This window comes from Convolutriloba macropyga, chromosome 5 (assembly GCF_964194025.1).
Source record: "Convolutriloba macropyga chromosome 5, txConMacr16.3, whole genome shotgun sequence".
Classification (NCBI taxonomy): Eukaryota; Metazoa; Xenacoelomorpha; order Acoela; family Convolutidae; genus Convolutriloba; species Convolutriloba macropyga.
This window is the reverse complement of record NC_134472.1, coordinates 57,846,171-57,873,843: the sequence shown is the minus strand read 5'-3', so window position 1 is coordinate 57,873,843 and position 27,673 is coordinate 57,846,171. Positions and strand designations below refer to the sequence as shown.

Sequence of the window (27,673 nt, the reverse complement as noted above, 5' to 3'; positions counted from 1 at the left end):
TATAATTAAAAATTTGTCAACTTGTAGTCTTCAAATTTTGTCGAAGTCACGGATATGTGATATAAACGTATCAGATGATTGAAACATGTACTAAATTATTACTTCTCTTAAACCATTCCGTTCTTCTGTTAACTTCTACTTATCAACTGAGGTACGTTTTACCTCCGACTAAAAAGTCAAGTGCTCATATTGTTCATGCGTTCCACTTTTGTTGTTCCTAGTAATTTCATTCTTCGTCAATTTATTCTCAAATTCAGTTGCTTGTCAATCTCTTCTGTTTTGGACAGAGAATAGTGTGTTAGTGGAGTTGCGTCAGCTTTCCCTAACTAGAGAATAGAGTTGGAATCGTAACACTATTCCACAATAATCTTGAAAACTGTTATTTCAAGATACGTAAGTTAAATTGGATTCGTGCCTCGAATCCATTTACAAATCTTAGACAAGCATTCGCTCTTCAATTACATACCTTACGGACTAAGGAATCACAAACTCGAATATCCCATATTAAGTTTAGAATAACCCGATGAATTAGTATAATAAACAGGGCTAATTTTTTGCTTTTTATGCATCCTGGTTGCCTATTGCAATTACGAGGCCAAAGAAATTTAACCGTAGCAATTTATTATACTCTTGCGACGGTATGTTGTTTCTTAATATTTGAAGCAAAAGAACAAGAGTACAAAAACATACCTTCAAGAAGAGGTGGCCGAAAGTTTGCTACAATGAAAAAAGCAATTATTTGAGCTATGTGTAAATTTTGATTGATTGGCAATACATAACGTAATTCAACTCACGGTCAAAAGAATAAATTTGGCTTTCGCTTATGGGGTTGTAATCAAAATTTTCTAATGCGGGTACCCGGAAACACTCGCATTTTCCTGAAATTTTTCCATATTTGGCAACGGAATCATTCGTGTGTTTTCCGACTGCATGGTTACATAACTCCTCGCATGCTGAGTGACTGTCATGCCAGGAAACAAGAGAAGAGTTGCCGAGGTCAGTTGTCAGGTCAATGTCTTGATCTGTTCTTATGTAGTGTTTAGAGGTTTTCAGATCACAGTAGAACCAAAAAGTTGACAAAGTTAAAATTTTTTTCAGGATCTCCATATTTGTCGCTTCACTTTAATATGCATAGTTTGATTTACTCTCGATAGTTGTGTGTTTGTTTTCAATCAGTTCGATTTATTTCTTTAAATTCACTCATCATTAGAATAAACACTACATGCACCAGTTGGGTTATTTCAACTGGTCTGTCTTTCGACACGGATAAATTATAGAAGGAATAAATTTATCATTTTCACCTGTTTCGATTGTGAGCTGCAGAAATGTTATTTGGTGTCTGGTTGCCACTCTTAATTGCCGAGAACACACACCACTTAGTTATAAACCTTTGTCCGAGAACTGAGATTAAAAAATTTTTAAAAATTTGCCAGAATATGGTAACCAAAAATATTGAGGAACATAAAGACATCAGAAGTTTGAATAAATGCATATTTTGTTAATTCAACTGTTTGTTATTGCTAATCTATTTTGGATAAACTTTTTTCCTTCTTTTCGACTAAAATGATGCAATCACTAAATTTTGCCTCGTTTAGCTGTTTTGCCAACACTCAACAAAACCTCGATAAATTTATGTCTAAAAATAGCCACCAAAACAAGCACTTATAGGAATTGTTGCTAAAATTGTGTCTAGGGTTCTAGATAAAATATGTTTCCAATTGCTGAATGAAAGAAAGGGGGAGCTGAGCAATGATATGCGCTTTTCGGAGTTTGATTCCAATAATCCAAAAAAGAGGGAATTTGAAATGAGCGTCTATTGAATGAACTGAACTATCAGTGTTGATTGATATAATCGGACAATGCTATATAGGAAAAATCATCAGACAAAGCTAAAAACATTTGCTAATTGATTTCAGTCTTTTATAAGAGAGTTCTTGCGAATAGTAGTTCAAAGTGAGGACAAAAGCATAGGCTCCCATCTGTTACTACAGTTTTTTTCTGAAACCAACCCGGGTCGAGGTTTTTGGGTAAATTTTTGTAAGAAATGCGGTGAATGCGGTGAATTTTCGTAAGAAATGCGGTGATTGCGGTGAATGCGGTGAAAAAAATATTTCACCGCTTTTCACCGCATTTCTTACAAAAATTCACCACCAAATTCACCGCATTTCTTACAAAAGTTCACCGCATAGACTATCATGGCAAATTAATGTAAGAAATGCGGTGAATGCGGTGAATGCGGTGAAAAAAAATAATTCACCGCTTTCTCTCAAGCGGTGAATTATTTTTTTTCACCGCATTTCTTACAAAAATTCACCGCATATGGTTTCCAAAGTTTACTCAATCTGATTTAAATTCACAAGAAATATCAAACAAGTAAGTGACAGTTGGCGCAGTGGAATAAGCATTGGAAGGCATGCAGGAGGTCAGAGGTTCGAACCCATGTAGGGACGATTCTTTTTTGTAAGAATACTGAGAACGCGGTGAAAAAAATAATTCACCGCGATTCACCGCATTCACCGCAAAAAGATGTAAGAAATACGCGGTGAAAATTATTTTTTTTCACCGCATTTCACCGCATTTCTTACGAAAATTCACCGCCAAACCTCGACCCGGGAATAAACATGACAAATTTCTATGTTTCTTATTGTTCTTTTTTGTTACGCGTCGATTTTTTCACGTTGGAAAACAAAAATGTTTAATTACTTCCTCTGCACCTACTTGTCGTCCTGTTTACTTTTCAAATTGCTTTACTATCACAATTTTCCCAGAAAATTCCAAATTAATGATGAATGACCTCAAGCTGCAGCAGGTTGTCAGAAAAAAATAAATGCTGTTCATTCTAACACAAAAATCACCTAGTTTAATGTATATTTATTATTATAGTTAAAAAATTTTGGTTTCATAACACATTTTGAAATTGTTTTTTGTGACAATGAAACTACAAGAAAATTGTTCGGAAAAACTGATACTTTTCTATGATCTGCCACAAAATTCCCCTTCAACAATGAGTTTTTGATCTGATACCTTTTTTGAGAATATGTTTTTTCTATGAAACAATTTACGCCTGATGCAAAAAACATATTTCGATACATGGGCGAAAAAGATACTTCGTGATCCATATTGTTCGAATAAAGAACCTTTTTTTATCTTTTTAGAGATCAATCTTGAACAATTAGCAGACAGATAGAAATAGTCTCTAACAAGCACGCGATCAGTTTTACGATTTTGTAATGAATCATCACTATGAATGTTAGAAGCCGGAAAGATCTAATAATGCCAAGAAAGACTTCAATTGCTTGCAACAGCAAGATATATTAAACAAGGAGAGTCAGTATTGTGCTTTCGCAAATAATGTACTGACCCCGCTCAACCTCGTTCTTGTTTAAACTGTCAACTAGATGAGGAAGAGACAAAAACTTTCAAAAATTCATACATTGTTCAGAAATTAAAATCGTTTTTATTCAAAATTTTCCTTAAGCTCAAAGTACTGTACAAAACAACTAAAAACCAATTAGATGGGACCTACCGTAACGGAGAGTAAAAGACAAAACAAACAAAAAACCAAATGAAAACAAGCAATACTTACAACCAAAACTCAATGTCTACCTATTTTTTTTCTCTAAATTATGAAAAAAGTAAATTAGCATCAGATGAAGACTGAACTAAACCAAAAAACTTGAGTTTCGCTAAAAAAGGAATCGGACCTGTATTTATGGAGAAAAATTAACAATTTAAAAACCACAATTAATCTTTTTGAAAACAATTATTTTCAAAGTCACGGAAACCATTAGCTATCAACCGTAATCATTGAATAAAAAATTTATACCTTCTTATCACTTCATTAATCAAGAATGACCTCAAGCTGCAGCAGGTTGTCAGAAAAATATAAATGCTGTTCATTCTAACACAAAAATCACCTAGTTTAATGTATTTTTATTATTATAGTAAAAAATTTTTTGTTTCATAACACATTTTGAAATTGTTTTTTGTGACAATGAAACTACAAGAAAATTGTTCGGAAAAACTGATACTTTTCTATGATCTGCCACAAAATTCCCCTTCAACAATGAGTTTTTGATCTGATACCTTTTTTGAGAATATGTTTTTTCTATGAAACTATTTACGCCTGATGCAAAAATCATATTTCGATACATGGGCGAAAAAGATATTTCGTGATCCATATTGTTCGAATAAAGAACCTTTTTTTATCTTTTTAGAGATCAATCTTGAATAATTAGCAGACAGATAGAAATAGTCTCTAACAAGCACGCGATCAGTTTTACGATTTTGTAATGAATCATCACTATGAATGTTAGAAGCCGGAAAGATCTAATAATGCCAAGAAAGACTTCAATTGCTTGCAACAGCAAGATATATTAAACAAGGAGAGTCAGTATTGTGCCTTCGCAAATAATGTACTGACCCCGCTCAACCTCGTTCTTGTTTAAACTGTCAACTAGATGAGGAAGAGACAAAAACTTTCAAAAATTCATACATTGTTCAGAAATTTAAATCGTTTTTATTCAAAATTTTCCTTAAGCTCAAAGTACTGTACAAAACAACTAAAAACCAATTAGATGGGACCTACCGTAACGGAGAGTAAAAGACAAAACAAACAAAAAACCAAATGAAAACAAGCAATACTTACAACCAAAACTCAATGTCTACCTATTTTTTTTCTCTAAATTATGAAAAAAGTAAATTAGCATCAGATGAAGACTGAACTAAACCAAAAAACTTGAGTTTCGCCAAAAAAGGTATCGGACCTGTATTTATGGAGAAAAATTAACAATTTAAAAACCACAATTAATCTTTTTGAAAACATTTATTTTCAAAGTCACGGAAACCATTAGCTATCAACCGTAATCATTGAATAAAAAATTTATACCTTCTTATCACTTCATTAATCAAGAATGACCTCAAGCTACAGCAGGTTGTCAGAAAAATATAAATGCTGTTCATTCTAACACAAAAATCACCTAGTTTAATGTATTTTTATTATTATAGTAAAAAATTTTTGTTTCATAACACGTTTTGAAATTGTTTTTTGTGACAATGAAACTACAAGAAAATTGTTCGGAAAAACTGATACTTTTCTATGATCTGCCACAAAATTCTCCTTCAAAAATCAGTTTTTGATCTGATACCTTTTTTGAGAATATGTTTTTTCTATGAAACAATTTACGCCTGATGCAAAAAACATATTTCGATACATGGGTAAAAAAGATATTTCGTGATCCATATTGATCAAATAAAGAACGTTTTTTATCTTTTTAGAGGTCAATCTTGAACAATTAGCAGACAGACAGAAATAGTCTCTAACAAGCACGCGATCAATTTTACGATTTTGTAATGAATCATCACTATGAATGTTAGAAGCCGGAAAGATCTAATAATGCCAAGAAAGACTTCAATTGCTTGCTACAGCAAGATATATGAAACAAGGAGAGTCAGTAATGTGCCTTAACAAAAAATGTACTGACCCCAATCAAGCTCGTTCTTGGTTTAACTGTCAACTAGATGAGGAAGAGATAGAAAACTTTCAATAATTCATACCTTGTTCAAAAATTAAAAGTATATTTATTTAAATTTTTCCAAAACTCAAAGTAGTGTACAAAATAACTCAAAACCAATTAGATGGGACCAACCATAACGGAGAGTAAAAAACAAAACAAACAAACAAAAAAACCAAATGAAAACAAGCAATGCTTACAACCAAAACTCAATGTCTACCTATTTTTTTCTCTAAATTATGAAAAAAGTAAAATAGCATCAGATGAAGACTGAACTAAACCAAAAAACTTGAGTTTCGCCAAAAAAGATATCGGACCTGTATTTATAGAGAAAAATTAACAATTTAAAAACCACAGTTAATCTTTTTGAAAACAATTATTTTCAAAGTCACGGAAACCATTAGCTATCAACTGTAATCATTGAATAAAAAATTTTTAGCTCCTTACCACTTCATTAGGACATTTCATCATCCAGAATGTATTACGAACACAATGAAACTAATAGCGGCAAAAATTAGAAAGTCGATTAAATTTTGCGAGAAAATGGTTTGAAAACTTGAAAAATAATAATTCATTCACTAAAGGTAGTTAATACAATTAGTTGCACCAACTTCACGAGCCATTAATTTGATATGTGGTTCGTTAATAATTTACAATTACTTAGAAAATCGGACCATCAAAAATTGTAAAATGTCCATATCAGAAAAGAGGTTGAGCATCAACGCTAAAAATCATAATCTAAAAAATTATACAGGCTTTATTCTAATTCATTGAAACGAAAACACAAAAATGGAAGATACAAGATTGCTAAAAAGTGCAATTGTTCAAATAAGTTGCATAGTAGTTTTTGGCAAAAGAAAATCATAATATGACACGGTGCATTTTTAATAAATATCAACTTAAATGACAAAAGACCACTCAATTGTTATTTCCAAAACTTTTCTAAGAATTCTTAGGAACCGAACTTAAGGATAGCCATTATCTGAGTGAAAAAAGATTGTTTTAGCAGCTTTTATGTCTGTGCTACCGGTCTCACAGGACAAAATAGGCCAAATACGCATATTTCGCTAACAAAATTAATCTAATGAGAAGAAAAAGTTTTGAAAAAATTTTGAAAAAAAAAACAAAAAAATAGTTCAAACAATTTGGCAACTTTCTTTTAATCTTTATTCGGTAAACCAATTAGACTCGTTAGTAATCTCTTATTCTACATCTTTTCGGATGGTAATTTTTGTTTTTTTTTTGGGTGAGGGGATGGTAAAATTTCAAAAATCCCCCATTACTCCCTAATCTGTCTTCGTTTTACTCACTAAAATAACCCCTTCAATCTTAAATCTTTTGGTGTGTAATTTTTAGGGGTTTAAAATATAAAAAATTTTCCTCCATTAGTCTCCATTATCCCCATATCCCCTTATCTTGCATCTTCCTGCCCCCTCAAATTACTCGCCTAAATTTTACTTTGGGGGTATTTTTTGGGGTAAAATTTAAGCAATTCCTTCATTACCCCCTAATCTTACACCGTTTTACCCCCAATAGACAAATATACCCCCGCCTACTCTTACACCAGTTTGGGGGTAATCAGGGGGGTTATTTCGACCCGGGGAGTGATATGCTCTTTTCTGGCAAAGAAACTGAGCAGATTAATTAACTTGCTCCATACACAAATTGGAGATGCTTAAAAATTCTATCTAAATGCACTTTTTCCAACCGGAGAATGGACTTGAAATGCATGATGTTGTTTTAAAAAACGCTATATGTCATGTATTATTTCTTGACATATTTTTAATAAGAATCCCCGATCAACCTTCAGAAAAACAATAATTGAGATATCCTGTGATAAAAGTGTATAAAACTGACAGCACTAAAAGCAACTCACTGCCAACTTTGCTTAAGGATGCTTTGTCTAAATCATCTTGAACCATTAAAGTTTTCCATAGCTGGAAAACTGCCTTAAAAGCTAATGAATGCACGATTCAAACTAAAACACTAAATATAGTGAGAAATTTTGGTATTCGATTAAAGTTACAAGTTTAACCCTACAAAAGCAAATTGACTCAAATCACTAAATTCAAATAAATAAAATTCAGCATATTGTAACTAGAACCAAAACTCTGTTCAAACTGTTGAATCTAGATAGCTATTATAAGAGTGAGCGAATAACATAGGAAACCTTCTCAGCTTGTATTGAACGTTTATGATATGGTATCTCCTGCAAATCGAGGAAATCTGCAAAAGCCAACTTTATTTGGTAACCTTTACGACCCCACAATGAACCATGGTGCTATGATTAGATGTTTATCTTGACTTACTACCCCAAATAATGGAAATAAACACGGATAGCTGATTTTTGCGCCTTTTTCACATGCCCAAATTCAAATCACCTTTTTGATCTAATAATTAGACCTCTTCTGTGAATCTCTAAATTCTATTGTGAGAACCAATTTTTTCATTTTCTTATTTGGAGAAACTGTTTCTTTTTACTAAATTAAAAACAGTTTTATTCCACCTGCAAAACTCCGTAAATCAACAGAAGTTAGAAGTTTTTGAGTTCTCATCAGCAGTTAACCTTATCTGTTTACTTTATCATTAAAGTTCTGTTGACATACTGCGAAACAAAAAAGTCATAAAGCTACTTTTTAAAACGAAGCTAATTTGTTGTTGTTGTGGTCATAATCCGTTTCTGAATAGTCATTTTTTCACAACTCTTTTGCCTGCTCATAAAACGTTGGATCACCAGACAGTGAAGCTGCTGAGTTACAATAGAAAAGCACAAAACTTCCTAATCCTGAGCACAAGATTTTTGGTGATGATGCAGACGAAAAGAGTCTAAAAAACGCTACGGATGACATAGAAGCATGAACCACCGGCCAATGGCTCCAGATGTGATGGAAAAGGAACCATAAGGTGATGAGGGATGCATATGGGAAGGAGGTTTACGACATATTGAATAAAAGATACAATTTGTGGTTCCATTTGGCATTGACCTGACTAGATTCAGTCCTCATGCAGACGAGACATTACTTTGTGTATGTGGGTGGGAACAATATGTATTTGAGCAGTGTTTTGTATGTGGCTGGGAACAATACTGAACAAACTCCTCTGAAACAACTCAAGAGCTTATATGAGCTCAACAAATTTTAAGCTATTTTCATTGTGAAAGCTATTTTCAACAACGCACTGATTGTTAGCTATTTTCCTTGTGAGCAATAATGGAGAAGAGCTCCTTAGAGCCATGTTCGACACTAATGAGAAAAGCTGCCTTGGAATTATTTTTGATGAACATAGAGAAGCAGGTGTTTATTATATTATTTTGTTTGAATAATTTGAAATATTTTTTGTTTCAGGTATATTTATTGCAAAAAAAGAAAAATCAGACACTTCAAAGCAGAAGGTAGCAAAATTTAGCAAAATATTCTTAAGGTATTTGGTTAAAAAGCACATGAAAAAAACTTTTTCTTAATGACCATTGGAAGCATTGATTGCACTGTTAATGCAGCGGCCCTGGCAACCCCAGTCGATCGATCAAAGCTATATTTGCTATCATTGTTTTTGTTACACGACATGCTGATGGAAAAGAGCAGTTTTATTTGCCTAGATGTCATTTACACTAGAATACTATATGGCATGTTATGGTCATATTATGTTTTGTGACTATCATGTGTTGCTATTGTATAGCACGTTGCCATGTAAAAAGTTTCGGATCTACTCTGTTTCGCCCCCCCCCCCCCCCCAGTGTTTTTTATGACCCCCAGTTACAAATTCTCTGTTGTTATATAGCACGTTACTATGTAAGAAAATAGCACGTGCGTTTGGACGTCATAAAAAAATTTATGCTCACTAAGCTGGGGGGGGGGGCGAATCAGAATAGATCCAAAGTTTCATGTGTGCTCCTAGAGTTATAAAAATCGAGTTATAAAAAAAGTGAATTTTTTCCAACCTAATTAGAGAATCAAAAGGGTGAGTGAAATTGCATGAAATTTCACCCCTGTGTTCTAAAATTTGAAGAATTAAATTTGAAATAATATGCACCCACTAAGCTGGGGACACAAACGGAAAATATCCGACTCGTCTTTTATGAGTTCTGTATTAACACTTGGGTACAATTTGATGCATGTTTACCCTTTGCTTCTCTGAATAAGTCCTAGCTCCCACGGGACAATGCCCAGCACTTGGGCTAAAGCAGCCTCGTGTAGAGGCATTAAGTCCCTCGGGCCGCTAAGATTTATGTTTTATTATATACACGCCAAGTGCTTATCCAAAATGCGGGGCTTCTGCTGCAAATGAATCGCCCTATTTTCGCACGTGTTATTTTGAATCAGAGATCAAGTAATGTGATGATAGAGTGACTTCCAAATTGTGTGTCACTTTTGGCTAAATGACCCTAAGCGTAAACATGTTAATGGAAAAAGAAAATCATAACAACAACATCAACTACAATAAGGACAATAAACAACCGCAACAAGCTCAGCAATTGCAGCAACAAAACTGTAGAGAGAGAACAGTTGAGGAAAAAGGATTGAAGTATCAGCAGAGTAAGCAGAGTGGCAGTGGAACCTACTCGAGTGAGGAACTACTGCTGAACTGGGATCGCAGCTGTTCGTCAACAGCGGAGGAGTTGGAGGAATTCCCATATAGTTCCGCTGAGTCCAATCAAGGTAAGGCAAGGTATCGCAGATTTTACGAAAGGCACCGGTGTCAGGTCTTTCTTACTATAGCCCTCTCATAATAATGGAACACTCATTGAGTAATGTTTTTCTATTATAGCTCCTCCTAGCTCAGAGATCATATAACATATACCCGAATTATCGTAATTATACGATAATGGAGGCTATTATTGTTTCGTGGGGGGGGGGGGGGGTGCATAATGAAAAATCCAAGTCCAAACCATTACTATCTATTCAGAAATAGTCAAATACGACTTTTATGTATTGTCATCATCAAAATTTTACGTTTTTGGGGTTAAACCTCTATTAAGATTTAATAGGAACGAAGGATTTAGAGGGCGCGGGGGAGGGCGAATTATATTCAATTAATCTAATTAATATTTAAGGTAAAAGCAACTCGGGAGCGAATGATATGGAAGAGAACAAAGGAGAAGAAGGGGAGGGGAACGATGACATAGATGATACATTGGAGAGTGGGAGAGGAGGGGGCAGTTCTCTAGTGCTGAACAGTCAACAGGGAGGCAACTGTGAGAGTCTCCTCAAGTGTCTCTTCTGTGACAATCATACCAATGTGGCCACCAGCCGAGAGACATACCTCGATCACCTCAAGAACACTCATCGGTTCATCATAGCCAATGATCACCTGATCGCCGACTTCAAACGGTAACAGAAACACCCTTTTTGCCAGTTAACAAAAATGGATCTATTCTGTCCCCCCCCCCCTTAGTGAGCTTATATCTTTTACGCCCCCCAGGGAACGTGCTATTTTCTTACATAGTAACGTGCTATATAACAACACATAATTTGTAACTGGGGGGGGGGGGGGGGCGTAAAAAAGACTGGGGGCCAAAACAGAATAGATCCACAAAAAATTTTCAACTTTTGATTGAATTATAGGGGTACTATACATAACATGGCAATTCGCTTGTCAGTAAAACCAACCCCCAACCCCCCCCCCCCCCCCCACACACACACAAAAGAAAAAAAAATAGTGGATGCGTATTATTTATTTGCGTTATTTGGAACCCCAAATTCACACGGTATATTCTCACATAACGTTTTACTACTGTCAGGGGGCGCATAGATTACTGAGACGGGGGCTCGACAAGGAAGATCCGTTATCTCTCATATCATTAAATCCCAGACGATAATTTGCGGCTTGTTCATAATCGTTCATTATCAAGAAACAGTTCCCGAATAAAAAATTTGCACCCTTATAAAAGTAATGGTTATGTAATGGTTATGTGACCCTACTTGAAGAAGAGAACTTCTGGCGTTTATCGAGAAATGCATAAACTTTTCTCGTATGCTTCTGAACTTTTCTTTTAAACTTTTGGTTTACCGAGAACTTCTTTTATGCATTAACCTCAGCGCTGAGCACAATTTTATGTATAAAAATCGATCACATCAAACAGGAGCCGCTAAGGGTGGGGGGTAGGAATATGAATTCCTCAGAAAATAAATTTTAAACCCAGAAGAGATTTTGAGTTAGCTGATCCGAAATTTTTTGAAACGTTGTGGCTTGAACTAGGCAACCCATTAACTGAAAAATTTCTCATTAACATCTCTTATTGTCCACATCAAAGCCTGGAAGACTTCTTTTTAGACAAATTAAGTGTAGATGTTTCTAATGCGTTCTCAACTACAGATAATATTCTCTTATTTGGTGACATGTTGAGCGTAAATGGGCAGAAAAACCTTCAGAATTTTGCATCTGAACTAGAATTACAGTTATCTAACTTTGATATTCCTACACGCATAAGCAGCAATAAAAGAAGTTTGATTGATCAGTTTTTTACTAATGAGCAAATCACTAGTTGGAAAATCTGCTTACCTCCTTTCGATAATGATTATAAGGTAATTTTTTTTCAGAGCAAACTTTATTTTTTTTGTTTGATATTGTTTGATACATTAATTTTGTTGGAGATACAAAAAATTTTGTCGCTGAAAAATTTAATAGAGATTTGGCTCCTGCCGATTGGAGGACAGTTTATCAACAAATAAACTGCGAGAAAATGTTTACAGAATTTAACAATTTTTTTTGACAACACACGAGAAACACGCACCAACAGAGAAGAAATTAGTTTCAAATACAAAAAAAACTACTTCAGATAAATCTTGGGAGACAAAAGAAATTCAACAGTTAGTCGCTGATAAACATCGTTACTTTAATGACTACAAAGTGACACAATGTGGTGAATCATATGTGTCATTTAAAATGTATCGCAACGTTGTAAATCGAAAGTTGAAAGAAGCACAAAATCAATTTTCAGAGGACTTTTTTAAAAAAATGAAACCTCGACAGAGAAATGGAATTTCATTAAGAAAAAAATTGGAAAGAAAAACAACAGTCCAAACATAACTGAAATTGATGAAATTGGGAAAAAAACGAAAGATAAAAAATCAATGTAACGTTTTTGACAGAGTTATCAGCAAAATGGGCATCTACAAAGGACAGATTGTTCCACTAAACGTCGAAAAAAATAGAATGAAAATCTCAAGAGTTTAAATTCAGAACTTTTACTTTGAGGGAAATCTATAAAGTTATTGACAATCTAGACAACAACAAAGCACAAGGGCTGGGATACACCAATGCTTGGGCATTGAAATCAGGAGAATATGCTATTGGGGCACATCTTCAGATTATTTTTAACGATTGTATTCAAGAGAAAGTTTTTTCAATTCCTAAGGATGCACACATCACAACATTATTCAAAAAATGAGATGTTTCTGCTTTAACTAATTATCGTCCAATTTCTGTAACACCAACTTTTGCAAAAGTTTTTGAAAGACGTTTTCTTAATCAGTTAGTAAAATATCTTGAAAATTTTGCGCACTTGAACAAAAAAAATCCGTTTCTAATCCAGAAAGTCGTCTACTGATGCTGTGTTTTACTTTATTGAAAAAAATAATAGGAAATATGGAAGATAACAACAACACAGGTGCTTTGTTCTCTGATCTTGCTAAAGCTTTCCACTCATTTTCAAATGAGATCTTTCTCAAGAAAGCTGAAAATTTCAGTCTCTCTCAATCTACAATTTTACTTCTCAAATCTTTTCTCGCAAATCGAACACAATACGTAAAACTGGGTATTGACTTATCAGATAAAATAACTATTAATCATGGTGTTCCACAAGGAATTGTGTTAGGACTTCTTATTTTTCTGTTAAATGTCAACGACTTTTCTGAAAATCTAGAAGCTGAAAATGATATTGTTCATTTTGCAGATGACACTAGTATTATATGCAAATTTGAACGTAATGAAAATATTCCACAAAAAAATTGAAAAAATATTAAAACAAACAGACAAATAACTGACAGAGAACCATCCCACTTTAAATGCCGATAAAACAGAGATGCTATTCTTTACAAATAATACTAATTCAGATCCAGAGTTTTCTTTTAAAGGCGAATTTTATCAAAGTAACTACTGCATTTCGTTATCTGGGAGTACAAATTGATTCAAACTTAACCTTTGAAAATCGCTTGAACTCAGTTTTAAGCAAAATGGCTAATGCAATTCGTTCTTTGTATCTTGTAAGAAATCAAATTCCTTTGAAAGTACGAAGTGACGTTTTCAAGTCAGTTGTACTTTCTCATCTTTCTTTCAGTGGAGTATTCCTTCAAACTCTTACAGCGAAAAACGTAAACCGCATAAACCGCAAATTAACTGGGGAAAAAGTTTGTTATTTTCGACCAAAATTTGACCACTACATTGATCTTCTCATTAAGGATCGTAATCTGCCAGCCGAATTGTTCATCTGAAATGTTAGCCTAATGAAGCTGCAAACAGATATAAGAGACTGGGAAACATCCGAAAATTTAAAATTGCTTACTGGTTGCCATAACGCTAGACAGAACAAGAGAACAAATCAAATTTTTTTAAAAAAGAAAACGAAAACGAAGAAGTGGAGTAACAAATCTTTAATCTTGAAAAGCGTTCAAAAATTGCCTTCTTCAATAAGAACTTTTGGGTCTTTCTCATTATAGCCCCCCATGAAATTATAGCCCCCATTATGGTATAATTACCATGATTGGGGGGGGGCTATAGTTTATCTGACCACTAAGCTTGGGGGGGGGGCTATAATGGGAAAGACCCGAACTTTTAACAGTAAAGTTTTCTTTAAAAGCATTTTAACCGAGTTTTTGTTCGATTGACACAAGAAAGTACCCGTTAATAGACAAATAGGAGCCTTCAAATCCTATTTTTACCTATGAGAACGAACATCCACAAGTTGAAGATTATTATAATAATAACAAAGCTGATTAATTTATTTAACATTCGAAAGCATGTAGATAGCTAACCTTAGGGTTATATTCCGAGTAATTTACATGTTTCGATTAAATAAAAACGAGAAGTCAGAATTTCGAAGTGAATTCTGCAGAGTCACGTAACCATATGCTTAAAACTCGAAACGCACACGTTTTAAAATGACGAAAGCCAGCGCAAGTCTCTGGTTAATTAGGAACTTCGGGTCTTTCCCATTATAGCCCCCAGCTTAGTGGTCGGATAAACTATAGCCCCCCCCCAATCATGGTAATTATACCATAATGGGGAGGGGGCTATAATTTCTTGGGGGGGGGCTATAATGGGAAAGACCCGGAACTTCTGGCATTTTAAACTTGTGGCACTTCAGACATTCGACATTTTAAATTCCGTGTTTACCCCTAGGTACATTGACTACTGGAGGGTGCGGTTTGCCCAGAAGGAGTTGACCGAGTACTGCAGCATCATAAAGACACACCTATTCCCAGAGGACCATGGAGTGTCCACGATGTACCTGGTGCTAGGAGATATTCCACAGGATAGGAAGTTGAGAGAGAATCTGCAGTACAAGAGACTGAAATTAGTACTCGAACAAAACCAGTTTGAGAGGTAAAGTTTGTTCATGGAATATCAAACGAAGATTAAGAATTTGGTTGCGTTAAATGAGAATTCACTCTATCAAACTTCATTTTAACCCAAGTCTGTGTCCTAGATAAAACGGGCCAGGTATTTTTGGGTGATAATTGTACGAATATGAACATTGCATTAGAAAACAACATGACCTTCAGTCTTAGCAACAGAAATTGGACACATTTCTGCCGTTGGATCTAAATCCCTACCAACCCTTACTTAATTACTATATGGTTTGAACCTGAAGCCCGCCTATTGCTCCAGGAGTGCATCGTAAAAGAATTGAAGCTCTTGCACAATCTTATAAGACAGGTGTCGGAACTCTTTGATTATAAACTTGAGATTTTAACCCAATACGCTATTGAAATAGCAAATGTTGATTAACAAAAACAAGATTACTTCCGGTGGAATAGGATCTATTCTGTTTTAATGCCCCCTCACCGCCACTGTTTTTTTATGACTCCACTTTCAAATTATGAGTTGTTGTTATACAGCTTATTAGCACATTAGCACATTATGTAAAAGGTATATTCTCGCTAAGCTCACGAGGCCATCGAAGATATCAAATCTAATTAATTGCTCTCAAACAAAGTTTGCAGCAATTATATTAGTCCTGTCGGTCTTTTTTTAATGCGATTTTTTGGCTGACCGATTTTTCGTTTGACGCTTTTGACTTTCCGTCCTCAAAAACGGGATAAACAGGTAGCATCCAGTGGGCATTAAGTGCTCTTAGAGCCTTTCAGCTCTGTTTCAGCTCAAACTGTTTTGGAGACTTATACTTATGGTGTGAAGGGCGGTTCTTATAGAGGTTGAAGACACCCCCCACATTGTTGACCACCCCCCCCCCACCCCACCGAAGACACCCCCATTTTTGACCTCCCCCCGCCCATTGTGGACTAATGCCCCCATCTCCCCCCACCGCGCTGTTGCTACCCCCCCCCCCACCCCATTGTTGCCCACACCCCCTCCCTCCTCATCAGACCCCGGTGCACCCCCCCCCCCCCCGTGGCTATATTCGAACAACCGATCGCTAAAAACACGCAATTTTATGCTAATTTTCACAATTTTTTCAAGATTTTTGAAAATTTTTGTCATTTTTTATAGCTGCGAAGCTGTAAGCTGAGCGTAGCTATATTGCGGTGCTCTCGGTTTTTTACAATTCAAAGAATTTGAATTGTATTAGGGCGCTGTCTTTTTTTTAAAGATCTGTTCACACATTTTTATGATTTTTGAAGTCAAATTGGAGTAATGATTTTGTTCACGCCGAAACAGGAAATGGAGCGAAAAAGCGAGTGGTTTTGCGGCGTGAATTTTTTTCGCTCTAACTTTAAAGTAGAGTGAGAAAACGGTGTTTGAACAAAAATTCGGTTTCTCGGTAGTGATTTTTTGTTCACATGCGGCAATTTCACTCTGATTTTTACGGTTTTTTCGATTTTTTGGATCGGATTTTTTTCTAAATGGTTTTCCCAATCCATTCAGAGCTCTTTCTAGGCCTAGTTTTTTGTTTGAATTAAATTTTCATTTCTCGATAGTGGTTTTTTTGTTCACATGCGGCATTTTGACATTGATTTTTTGTTTTTTTTTTTGTTTTTTTGATCTGATTTTTTTAAATGGTTTTCTCAATTCACTCATAGTCCATTACAGGTCTAGTTTTTTTGCTTAGTCAATGAAAATTCTTTGAATTGTACGTCAGGACTTGTCCTGCTATGTGTTTTTGTTTCGTCGTCTGACGCTCTTTTTTCGTTTTACATTTGTTCACACAGCAAAGCTGAAAAAGTCAAATTTTCTGAATTACTTCTTCCACTCACTAACGGCATTTGCGCGCGTGACATCATTTCTCGCTCACTTTAGCGAAAACTTTTAGGTTATTTGCGTGATTAGATTTTGATCATGCGTGACTTACCTCGCTCAATAAAATGACTTTTGCACATTAATACTTAGGTTTATTTAAAGGACTCATATGTGCAGTAAAGGTCCCTAATAAGAGGCTTCTGTGGAATGAATTTTTACAACCTTTATTGATTTATCGCTGAATGTTTTTTAGCCTAGTTTTTTGAGCGGCGTCCTTTTTTTTCAATTTAGATCTGTATCTGTTTCTATCTCTATTATATGGCACGCGGGTCTATTCTTTCGCAGCTATTCCGGCAATCTGCCGGCTATGTTTGAGTTCTTTCGGCCCTAGGCGTCAATTTAGTTTGCTTTCATTTTGCAATTTTTTGCTTATTTATTTACTAACAAGGCTAGAAAACTAAAAGTTGCATAGTCGAATCAAACTAAAGCTAGCCTCACTAAACCGTGGCTAGCTACTGATAAAGTCAACCGCTCAACGGTCGTTTGAGAGCAATTCGCCCGTCGTTATTCGGTTATTTTATTTAATCTTCACTTAATTTTACAGAAATGACAAAACTTTCACCCACTCTTGCATCTTCTGTGAGCGTAAGTTTGAGAACTGCAACCGGAGTGCCATCTTTGAGCACATGCACGCGGAGCACTTCTTCAACGTCGGACACCCAGACAATCTAGTGTTCGTGTCTGAACTGCTGGATCTGTTGCATGATGCAATTGGGAGATGTCAGTGTCTGCACTGTGACAATATATACCCGGACAGATCTGAACTGTTCGAGCACATGAAGAGAAAGCAACACAGGAAATTGAATGCGAAGAATACGACTTATGACAAGTACTACATCATTAACTACTTGGTTAGTAAAACGTTGCGGCGCGACTCCCGAAACCAGATTCTTAAACGATGACGTATGAGCTGACATAAATTACATAAATATGGTGTTTCGAAAGCGGTAATATAATTTGCAATAAAAAATGGAAGGTCTTTCTCATTATAGCCGCCCCAGCTTAGTGGTCAGATACCCCCCCCCCCCCCCCCCCCCCGTAATTATACCATAATGGGGGGTATAATTGGAAAACCCAAAATGGAAACCATACCAAAAACTAGGAGCAGATTTAAGTAAACAAGATATCTTAACGAAAATTTGCTCTATTGAGTAACAAAATTTCGCATAAAACTTCATAAATGTTTTATTTCAGAACTCGCAGTTAAAGTTCTTTTGCTTTTGGCGTTCACAGCAAATGGGGACAGTTGTAAAGCAAAGATATCGAAAAGGAGGCTAATTTGAAAACAAAAGATAATTAAAACTTCAGTTTTGCATTAGAAGTATTGGACAGTGTAGTAGGCATTTGTAACTTTAACAGTAGACTGTCTTTGTAAGCTGGTTAAGTGGATCTTTGCAGGAGCTGGGTCGTTCGTGGGAAGACATAATGGCTGATGAGGAGACAGACATCTGGAGGGAGCTGAAGAGGGAGGAGTACAACTGGGCAGACTGGAAGGAGGAATTTCACCAGGTGAGACAAGTTGCTCTCTTCCCTAATCCATAAATTGTCCTCTATAAACGTAGGAAAAATGTCGGAATTTCGGTAGTAAGACAAAAAACGATTAAAGCCCTCTCGTTTTTGTTCCATATCGTCGGTTTGTTCTGTTTTTAAACTTAGGATATTGCGGTTAATAATTGATCTCAACCAAACTTTGAAGCATTTGTATCAGTCCGCAGCTGGTCGTTTTAAATGCCATTTTTCGTAGAAACAGCTTTTCGTCTGATAGTTTTTTCGCCTGACCATTTGACTTTTTTCTCAAAAAGGGATAAAGTTTTGCGACTCATTGGCCTCTAGGTGTGAGATTCACCAAAACTGTTTAATAGACATAAACTAATAGTGTGAAGGGGAGTTGTTAGGATTAATCCCATCCCCCAAACTTACCCCCACCTGCTTATGAATGATTATGAGGGAAAAATTTATGAATGATTTAAAACTTTTGACCAACCTTAAGTTTTCTTTTTCTTTTGTTTTTATGATTATAAGAGGAGATATATTAATCTTCTGCTCCCGGACTTGAGTCTCAGAGCAATTCAGCGCTGAGCCAGCACATTTCAAGTGGAAAAACTTAATTAACTTCTGAAACATTGCTTCATAGCTAAACTTATCTTGCATAGTCTAAAAATTACTCATACCCCAAAATTAAGTCTGAGCAGAATAGTGTCATACTTTGGTAGCTTATAACCGGTAATTACAATTGTAGTATGCACACTAAATATACATAAGCTAGTTTGCAGGCAATAGCTGTGGTTACAAATTTAGCTTAGTTGTTACAACTTAATATGCTTAGCTTAGTGATTACAACTTGATACGCAAAATAAATGTTACAAATATTCACGCGGAAGTTCGCATATAAAGCACACTTTGATGACGGGAGTTAAGCTGAACATACTTTTTTCATGCAGCAAATTTTATTCAAAAATGAAGACTAGCCAGTGTAAATTGGGACACGAACAGAGTATTAGCCATCCTAATAAACAGAATGTCTCTATGCTGATTAAGCGCTGATTCTGCCACCAACCTCCGGGCTATTAAAAACTCGGAGTGGGGTATTGGTGATAAATCATTTGATCGTTGTCTTCTCTTCTCAAAGGGTGTCTTCTCTTCTCAAAGAAATTGTAGTGATTTTTACTAATAAATCTAATAAATAAATTTTTATTGGTTGTCTTTCCTTTATGATTTTCACTTGATTAACAGGATTTTAAAGTCAAAAGGCAATGCCGACAACTGTTCCGGTCAATCTGTTGATCTTAAGTCTCATAAGAATAGAGAAAGTTAGACTGATTTTTCAACCTTTTCAAACATTTTCTATTTAATCAGATGACTCAACTTCAGAGCAAGAGCCAGTAAAATTGACCAGCGAACTATTCTTTCTCAGCTGTTGAATATGTTTTTTGTGCAGTTGATTTCATTTAATATAATGCAGATGAGAGTTTGTTGGAAACGCTATTATAATAACCGTTTCTTATTACGTTATTATAATTTACGATTTTTAACTACAATGTATAATTTTTATGCAAAATATGTGTCTCTGTGCAAATATTTCAACTTAGTCGTAAATTGATTTCGATACTACATGGGTTTAATTTTTTAAACCAAATTGGTGCAGCACGCAACCAATAACTGTTTTCCGACGAATGATAATCGTCTTGACAGCAATTGTGTTTTCGCTTGAAAAGGCAAGACCACTAGTTATTAAAGAATTCAAAACCTGCAAAAATCTTGCAAAATTTTTCAATTCTTTTGGAAGGGTACTTTATATTTTCTCCAAGATTAGTGTTACAATTTTAGAAATAGTATTGGTTTGGTCAACTTAAACATAAGTTTCTGACAGAGTCAATTTTTCACCTATAATTTCTTTAAATTACCCGAGGGGAAATATTATGTCAACCTTAATTTTTGCATAATATCCGCAACGAAAATTTCAAGAAATTTTGTTATGACACAATTTAGTTGCAGGCGTTTTTCAAACAAAAACAATTTTTGTCTTTCAATTTTATTTGCAGAAAAAGTTACAGCCTTCCAAAAGAATTCAAAATCTTGCAAGATTCTTGCAAGTTTTAAATTCCCTCATTAACAAGGGACGCTTCGGGTCAATTCCGAAATTTGTCTGGCTTTGTTGTTTCTTACAGGAAATACAATGCGTTCAGGCAAGTTTTCGAAACGATGGGGAGTGCCATGTGACAAAATTTATCTAACTTCTCTTCAGTTTTTCATTGTAACTGGGTCTGATTTATTAAAAGAACTATTTTTTATAAAGTCAGGGAAAGGATCTTCAGTTTTTTCATAATTCATATTTTATTTATTATTAAGAGTTGAATTCGATTCAAATTTTTGTCCTAAATTTTGATTTATTAATTTGTTGACTTTTTGGGCGCAATTGTTCTAACGTTACTCTTTTTCACTGTTTCATCTTCACAAAATAAATGGTTAGGAGATTTATTGGACTTCAAAATCCAAGTAATAAAAAAAATTCACTTCTTAAAACTTTAAATTGATCGATAATTTTTAAACTTAAAAAGGTATTCCGGTATTTAAAATTTATGAAAACTTCACATGCTAAAATTTGAAACTTTTAAGATAACTACAAAAATTTATGTTGAATTGTTGCCATAATATACAGTTTTTATTGCTCTGCGTTTATGATTTGTTCAAAAATTATATATTTGAGGCTCTTCCCAATATTTTGAATAATTTTTCGATTGAATTTATCTTTTTCTAGACAATTCGAAGAATTCTTTTGAATTACTATTTAAAAAAACCTTTGACTGAGATTTATGACAAAAATTGCCAATATTTTGTTCCGTGAAAATTCCTGATATATTTCGATGGGAAAAAAAAGATTTTTTTCTTCCAGTTCTAATTTGTTTTTTTGTCTTTTTCTTGATAAATTTAAAAACAGTTTCAAAACAGTTTGATTTTTTGTAAATTAAGCTAATACAAAAAACCAAGCGCGGGAATAAGCGTTCAAAATTTTGAAAATAGGACGCCAAAGAAAAAAATTTATTGGCCTAATTTTTAGATTCTTCTTTGTTGAATTTAATTAAGTTTCTAAGAATGTTTGCCTCCTCGTATTTTCCCGATGTGTTATATAGGTCGCAGAAGTAATTGCATAGTTCTGAGTTTCTCAAATTGTTGATCTGTGACTGACCCACCAGGTCATTTCAGGTTTTTGCCCATCTTTAAAAAAATGGCTTAGTTATTTCAAGTTCTGTTTTTAATTAACTCTTTGCGATTTCAAAATTTTTGCAAACATTCTTAATGTTTTTAATGTATTTGTTGAGATTTTTGTCATGACTATACGATGTCACGGTGACTTCAATTCAGGTAATTCTTCATTAATTGCTCTTGAAGGTAGTTCATAGCAATTATTTTCAACGTGTGTGTCTTTTTTATGAAAAATTTTCGCTTGACAATTTTGACTTTTCGAGTGACTTTTATGCCCTTGACTTTTTGCATTTCGCGTGATCTAAAAATCCCTCCAATCACAATTTCAAGCAGTTGAACTCAATTGGCGGCAATTTAATACTAAAAGTCAATTGAAAAGTGCGCCGAAACTGGTGTCATTTTTTACTTTAAATCTTAATAGTGGTATATGTTAACCTCTAATATGGTTATTTGAAGCCCACTATAGAATTTCCTAGTCCAATTTAGGCGCCCCCTCCTCCCCTCCCCCCCCCCTCCCCCGACTGAAGCAGGCTGCAATTGATTAGAGCTCCCACTAGTCGTTCAAGAGCAATTCTTCCGACGTTTAGTCGGTTATGTTTCATTCAAGCAGTTTTGATTTGAATTGGGTGCTGGACGTTTTATTTTACTATTAGTGGAGCAAAAGTTTGACCCAAGCGATGAATTTTTCGTCGCTTGCGTGCCTCACCGCTCTCAAAAAAAACTTTTCACACTATCAAAGTAATTTTTGTTAAATTATGTTTGAGAAGATCAGTGTTTGTCGATCTAATGGAAGTTGTCGATCTAATGGAAGGTGAGATTTACTGAGAGAATCTAATAGAAGCAGCAATAAGTAATACCAATTTTGATTCAAATTTTAACATCTCAGAAAACTAATAAGCAAAAACAAATTCTATCTGTATTCTTTCAATTATTTTTTTGAGATCTCTGAAGTTATCGTGGCTATATTTCGGCAATCTTCCAGCTATGGTTTTTGTATTGATGTTTTTAACGCAAGTTTTGCTTGATTATACTTTGCTGGTCAAGGCCTAATTTTTGAAACTAAATTTTAACGGTTGCCCTAAAAAACTGGTAAAACCAGGAGCGCATTAAGTTGCTGTGCTAACTAATTCACTGGTGACTGAGTGTAGGAATTACCGATGCTCCTGAGAAGGACAAATTGTTGTGTGAAAGTACAAGACCACATCCATGTTCCAGCCAACTCCCACTGGCTTGATAAGCCCCACTCAAAACCCCAGTGAAACAATTTCCTGCTTCAAGCCCCCTAAATCTCCAATCCACGAACTCAATTAAGCCTCTCCTCCCCCCAATGAAAACTTTTCTACTTCCGCTAATCTCATTTGCAAGCCAAACATTTTTGTTGACCTAAAATAGTGTAAAACAGCATTTTAGCAGTTTTAGCAACAAAAGTAATAAGGCAAAGTCGTATATTTTCAGCATAATATTTACGATATTTTAAAAGTCGAGAAAAATCTATAATAACAATCAGAATCATTTTTTTAATATTCATCCGCTGGTTGAATATTAACAGTCTCATTTTCTTGATTTCTGATCGCTGCTATCAGAATTGACCCTTTTGATTTCAGCTCTCTTTATAAAAGCAACTGCTTTCTCTTTTTGATATTTGCAATTGAGCTCATTTTGGCTCAATTTTGGATAATCGAGATCAATTTTGGCTATATTTGGCACTCTGCGAGATCCTTCACAAACTTTTTGAGTGAATATTGATCAATAACTTATGTCTGAAGATTCAAAACGAATTGATTGAATTATCTGTTCTATATAGATTGCGATCTTGATTGAATTTGACTCCGATAGCAAAAGCTGGCTAAACACACAAAAACTGTATCCACATTTTCTACAATCCAAGAGCTGGATTTCATTGATGCTTTGTCTTTTTTTATAAAACGTTTTCACAAATTTTTCAATGACTTTGATCTCTAAAATGGTATAAGCACGTAAAACCCGGAAGGCATTAAGTTTTACTAGAGACCCAAAGCTAGCTTTAGTAGTCCTGCAAGTGCTTAGAGTGGTGCAGCTGCTTGGAAGGCCTTAATTCAAGGTTAAAAGTGTCATTTTTAGGAGTTTCGGAGCCGAAAATGGTGCAAATTTTTGTTTGATTAGTCTTGAACAGACGTTTTTCAAAGTGGATAAAGGTCTTTTGCCAGATTTAAATTTTTATAAAATTTTTTTAAAATTAGAATTTTTTGTTTGTGACCCCCTAAAACGTTATGCACCCCCGTTTACGGAGCACGTGCCATCACACCGTAAATCTTTATCTAAAAAAATGACACGTAGGTCTGTGGGCTCGACTAGTATGCACCCATTAAGCTTGGGTGGGCACAAACGGACAAGATCCAAAAAATTTTGTATTTTTTTGAGTTTTTCCAGCCTCTGTGGCCTTAAAATTTTATCTGGTGTCATATAATAGGTTGTTGCATTGTTTTTAGTGGTAATGAAATTTTAGCAACTTTGACAAAACTTGCAATTGTTTCAAGTTTTTCGGAAAGATTCCTATTTTGTTCACTTTTTTGCTTCAGCGGCAAGGTAACTTGGTCTAGGGTTTGATAGTAAGTTCTTACGTAGCGTCTAAGAGGTAGTTGAATGATTTTCGGGATTTTAATATTGCAAAAATTTGCAGTTTTTTGATAAAATTTTAGAAACTTTTTTTTGTAATTTTCTGAAATTTTTTGACATGTTCCTAGTTTACCGATCTTTTTGACCCAATAAATTTTTTTGAAGCTTGAAATTGTGTTACTAGATAGCCTCTGCAGACAATGAATTGGTTCTGAAGAATCTAATATATCAAATTATAGCACCATTTTAATTTAAAACTGCAATAGTTTTTAAACATTTGATTTTTTGTCAATTTTTATCTTTATCAATCTTTACAGGCCAGTGAATTTTTTGGACAGTTTTCAGACACAAAAAAAGGTTTTGAACATTTTAACATTGCAAAATTAAGAAACTCTCTTGATTTAATTAAATTTCTTCAATTCGCTTATATTTTCATTATTTTAGTTTCTCAACGTTTTAGACTGTTTTTTTGGCTCCCATTGTTCAATTGATCGGCTGGTCATGTACTGTAGTTGAAAAAAATTTCATTAAATTCTTTGGATTGTATTTCAGTGCTTGTCCTGCTAATTTTTTTTTCTTCTGACTGCACCTTGCAGGCAAAAATTAGCTGATCAGACGGTCCAAAGATGGAGGAAATCCATGACCCCAATCTTTCACTTCTGATCACACTGACAGTAGAATGTGTTTGTGTGCTACTTCGTTCGCCCAATGACTTCTCGGACCAGACCAATCGCCAGCTTTAGGCTATGATCAGAAGTTGGGCCTCTGTTCAGACCTTACTTAGTTTTCTGTGTTTTTTCAGGTTGAAATTGGTATAGGTGCAATTTTGGCTTCTAATGCTAAAAAAAATTGAAAAAACGACTGAAAATTACTACGAAGAACAAAGAGAGCATACTGAATTTTTTTTAATTAACTTTCTTGTCAGCTACAAATTATGCAATAACTATGATCAGACCATTTTCCAGACTTTGGTGTCTGATCAGGACAGTTTTGTAAGTCAATATCAAACTTGACCCAGATGTTGGAGCCTAATCAGATTTTGATGCAACTTAGAACAATAACGATGATACCTTGCGGCAATAATTCAACAGAAATATTCCTGCGGCCTTTTAATTTGTTCGAATGGGACGGTCTGATCAGAGAGCCTATATTTTGGATAAATAAACTTGCATGATATTTTGGAGTGATGTTTTGAATTTTGGCGTAGGTGTTTGTGTGTCTGTTCTGTGAGGAGGAGCAGGACAGTGCTGACAAGTTCAAGAGACACCTCTCCTCCCACCACTCCTTCTCATTCGACACACTCCTCACCACAAGCTACGACTACTGCTTCTATGACCAGGTCGGTTGGTCACAACACAACTTACAACACTAACTAAGTGTCTGTATTAAAAACCTTTAACAATTGTCAATTTTACCGAACAATTTGTGGGATCGTTTTGCCCTTCTTGTTATAGGAGGCTTTACGGTCAAGATGCGTACAAAAATAACTCCTCTGGATGTTTAGGTGAAGATTATCAACTACATCCGCGAGGTCGTGCGAGACAACAAATGTCACTTCTGCAAAACTAAATTTGACAGCCGAGATAATCTGAAGGTTAGGTTACAACTGTCCAAATTATAATTGTTCGCTTTTTGCTAAGAGCAGAGATCCCATACAGCATTTGCGGAACGCACAGGTGTTTTAGTAATTATGGTTCGTACAGCCTGATAAGGTGAGCAATAACAGTTAATGCATATCATTATAAAGGTGTAAAATATCAATTATGGGTCGTCATAATCTCCTGGGGGAGCGGGGGCAGTTCTTTGTATGCATCCTGGAAATTACGAATCGCGGGATTCGTAATTTCCAGGTTGCATACAAAGAACTGCCCCGATTACCAAAAAAAAATAATAAGGTCAAAATTTTGTACTCATCTGTCATAACAAGATGAGATTGTAGCCGATGAGATTGTAGCCGATGTATTGACAGGCCCATTTCGAGAAGACAACTCACGACTCGAAATTACCTCTGATTGGATGTTGGAATGACACTCGATTCCTCTCTCCCAGTCTGGATAATGACGCCGTCTTCTCTCTCCTGAAGGTAAAGCAACTATATTATGGTCCAGCAAAAACTGCTCAGAAAGCCTCCGCAGTTGTCTCAGAAAGCCGTTGAAAACCTTGCATATCTTTTTAAGGACCAAGGTATAAGCGTTCAAAATATTGAATGCAATCCCATAATTATTCAAAAATATACCGCTTTCTATTTTTATTGATCATGGGAAACGACGAAAAAGACATCAAAAGGTGTAATTATGATGTCAACTTGTTGTTTTTCTGAGGCCTCAGCGCTTTTTCAGCGCACTAGTATGCGCTCAACAATCTGATTTTGCTGAAGTTTAAAAGTGATGATTGTTTTGAGGACGTGGAGGACAACCAGTCAGTTTGTGACGTAGAGTGGATTGAGAAGGAAGACTTCACTCAAGTCGCTCAGAAGTCTATACTCCAATTGGGTATCGACTACATTGACGAGAACAGACTTACGGCCCAATCCCTGCCTTTCATTAAGGAGGGATCCCTGGCTCAATTCCAACACGGCTATATTGGAGGTGGAAGTGGAAACGGAGGACCTGGGGATGTGGCTGGTGGAATACATGCAAGTGACTGGTGGAACAAGGATCCCGGCTCCAATATCCACAGATACGTGAGTTAATATCTCCAGCAGTTGTCCGTATAGCACCCAAGATATGGTCTTCAGCAAACTGGAGTGTTTTATTTTTCTCGGCAGCTAGGAGGCTTTTTAAAAAGATTGGATTTTGCCCAGAAAATGTTGGCATTATAATCCCTAAAACTGTCATGAAGAACGAGAAACAGTTAAAACTAGTGATATGTGCATCATATAGATGAAATTAAACTGAGTGATTAGTTATCACATCACCATATAAAATATTAGTTTGACTAAACTAGATGGAAAGAGTGTTCAGGAAATTACATGATAGCAGATATAATAGCCCATCTATAATAAAATAGTACAGAATAAAAGTAAGATAACTGTCGAAAACGAATGAAAGGAACACCCAATGCAAGGAAAGACAGCTGAACTTGTATATCAAAATCATTTAAAAGCCAAAAAGTTTAAACGGAAGGAGATTAATCGAAATGCTCCAAGCTTTCGCCCGCCTCGTCGTTTTCCAAAAATTTAACCATGACGACAATCGATACTGACTCAACGCTTATTAATTGCTCTCAAACGAAGTTTGTAGCAATTATATTAGTCCTGTCGGTCTTTTTTTTTTATGCGATTTTTCGCTTGACCAATTTTTCGTCTGACGCTTTTGACTTTTCGTCCTCAAAAACGGGATAAACAGGTAGCGCCCAGCGGGCATTAAGTGCTCTTAGAGCCTTTCAGCTCTGTTTCAGCTCAAACAGTTTTGGAGTCTTATACTTATGGTGTGTACAGCGGTTCTTAG

The 27,673-nt window shown here is 35.2% G+C and overlaps 1 protein-coding gene across 1 annotated transcript in view; it reads left to right on the top strand.

Moving 5' to 3' along the window:
* The first annotated feature begins 9,832 nt into the window (after positions 1-9,832).
* LOC142340121 (uncharacterized) overlaps positions 9,833-27,673 on the top strand; it is a 27,730-nt gene continuing 9,889 nt past the window's right edge. The window contains exons 1-9 of the mRNA XM_075390570.1: positions 9,833-10,168; positions 10,564-10,840; positions 14,850-15,053; positions 17,470-17,776; positions 18,324-18,434; positions 25,432-25,563; positions 25,729-25,818; positions 26,194-26,307; positions 26,626-26,907. Of these exons, the coding sequence (XP_075246685.1) occupies positions 9,889-10,168; positions 10,564-10,840; positions 14,850-15,053; positions 17,470-17,776; positions 18,324-18,434; positions 25,432-25,563; positions 25,729-25,818; positions 26,194-26,307; positions 26,626-26,907 (1,797 nt within the window). The 5' untranslated portion in view covers positions 9,833-9,888. The remainder of the gene's footprint in view (positions 10,169-10,563; positions 10,841-14,849; positions 15,054-17,469; positions 17,777-18,323; positions 18,435-25,431; positions 25,564-25,728; positions 25,819-26,193; positions 26,308-26,625; positions 26,908-27,673) is intronic.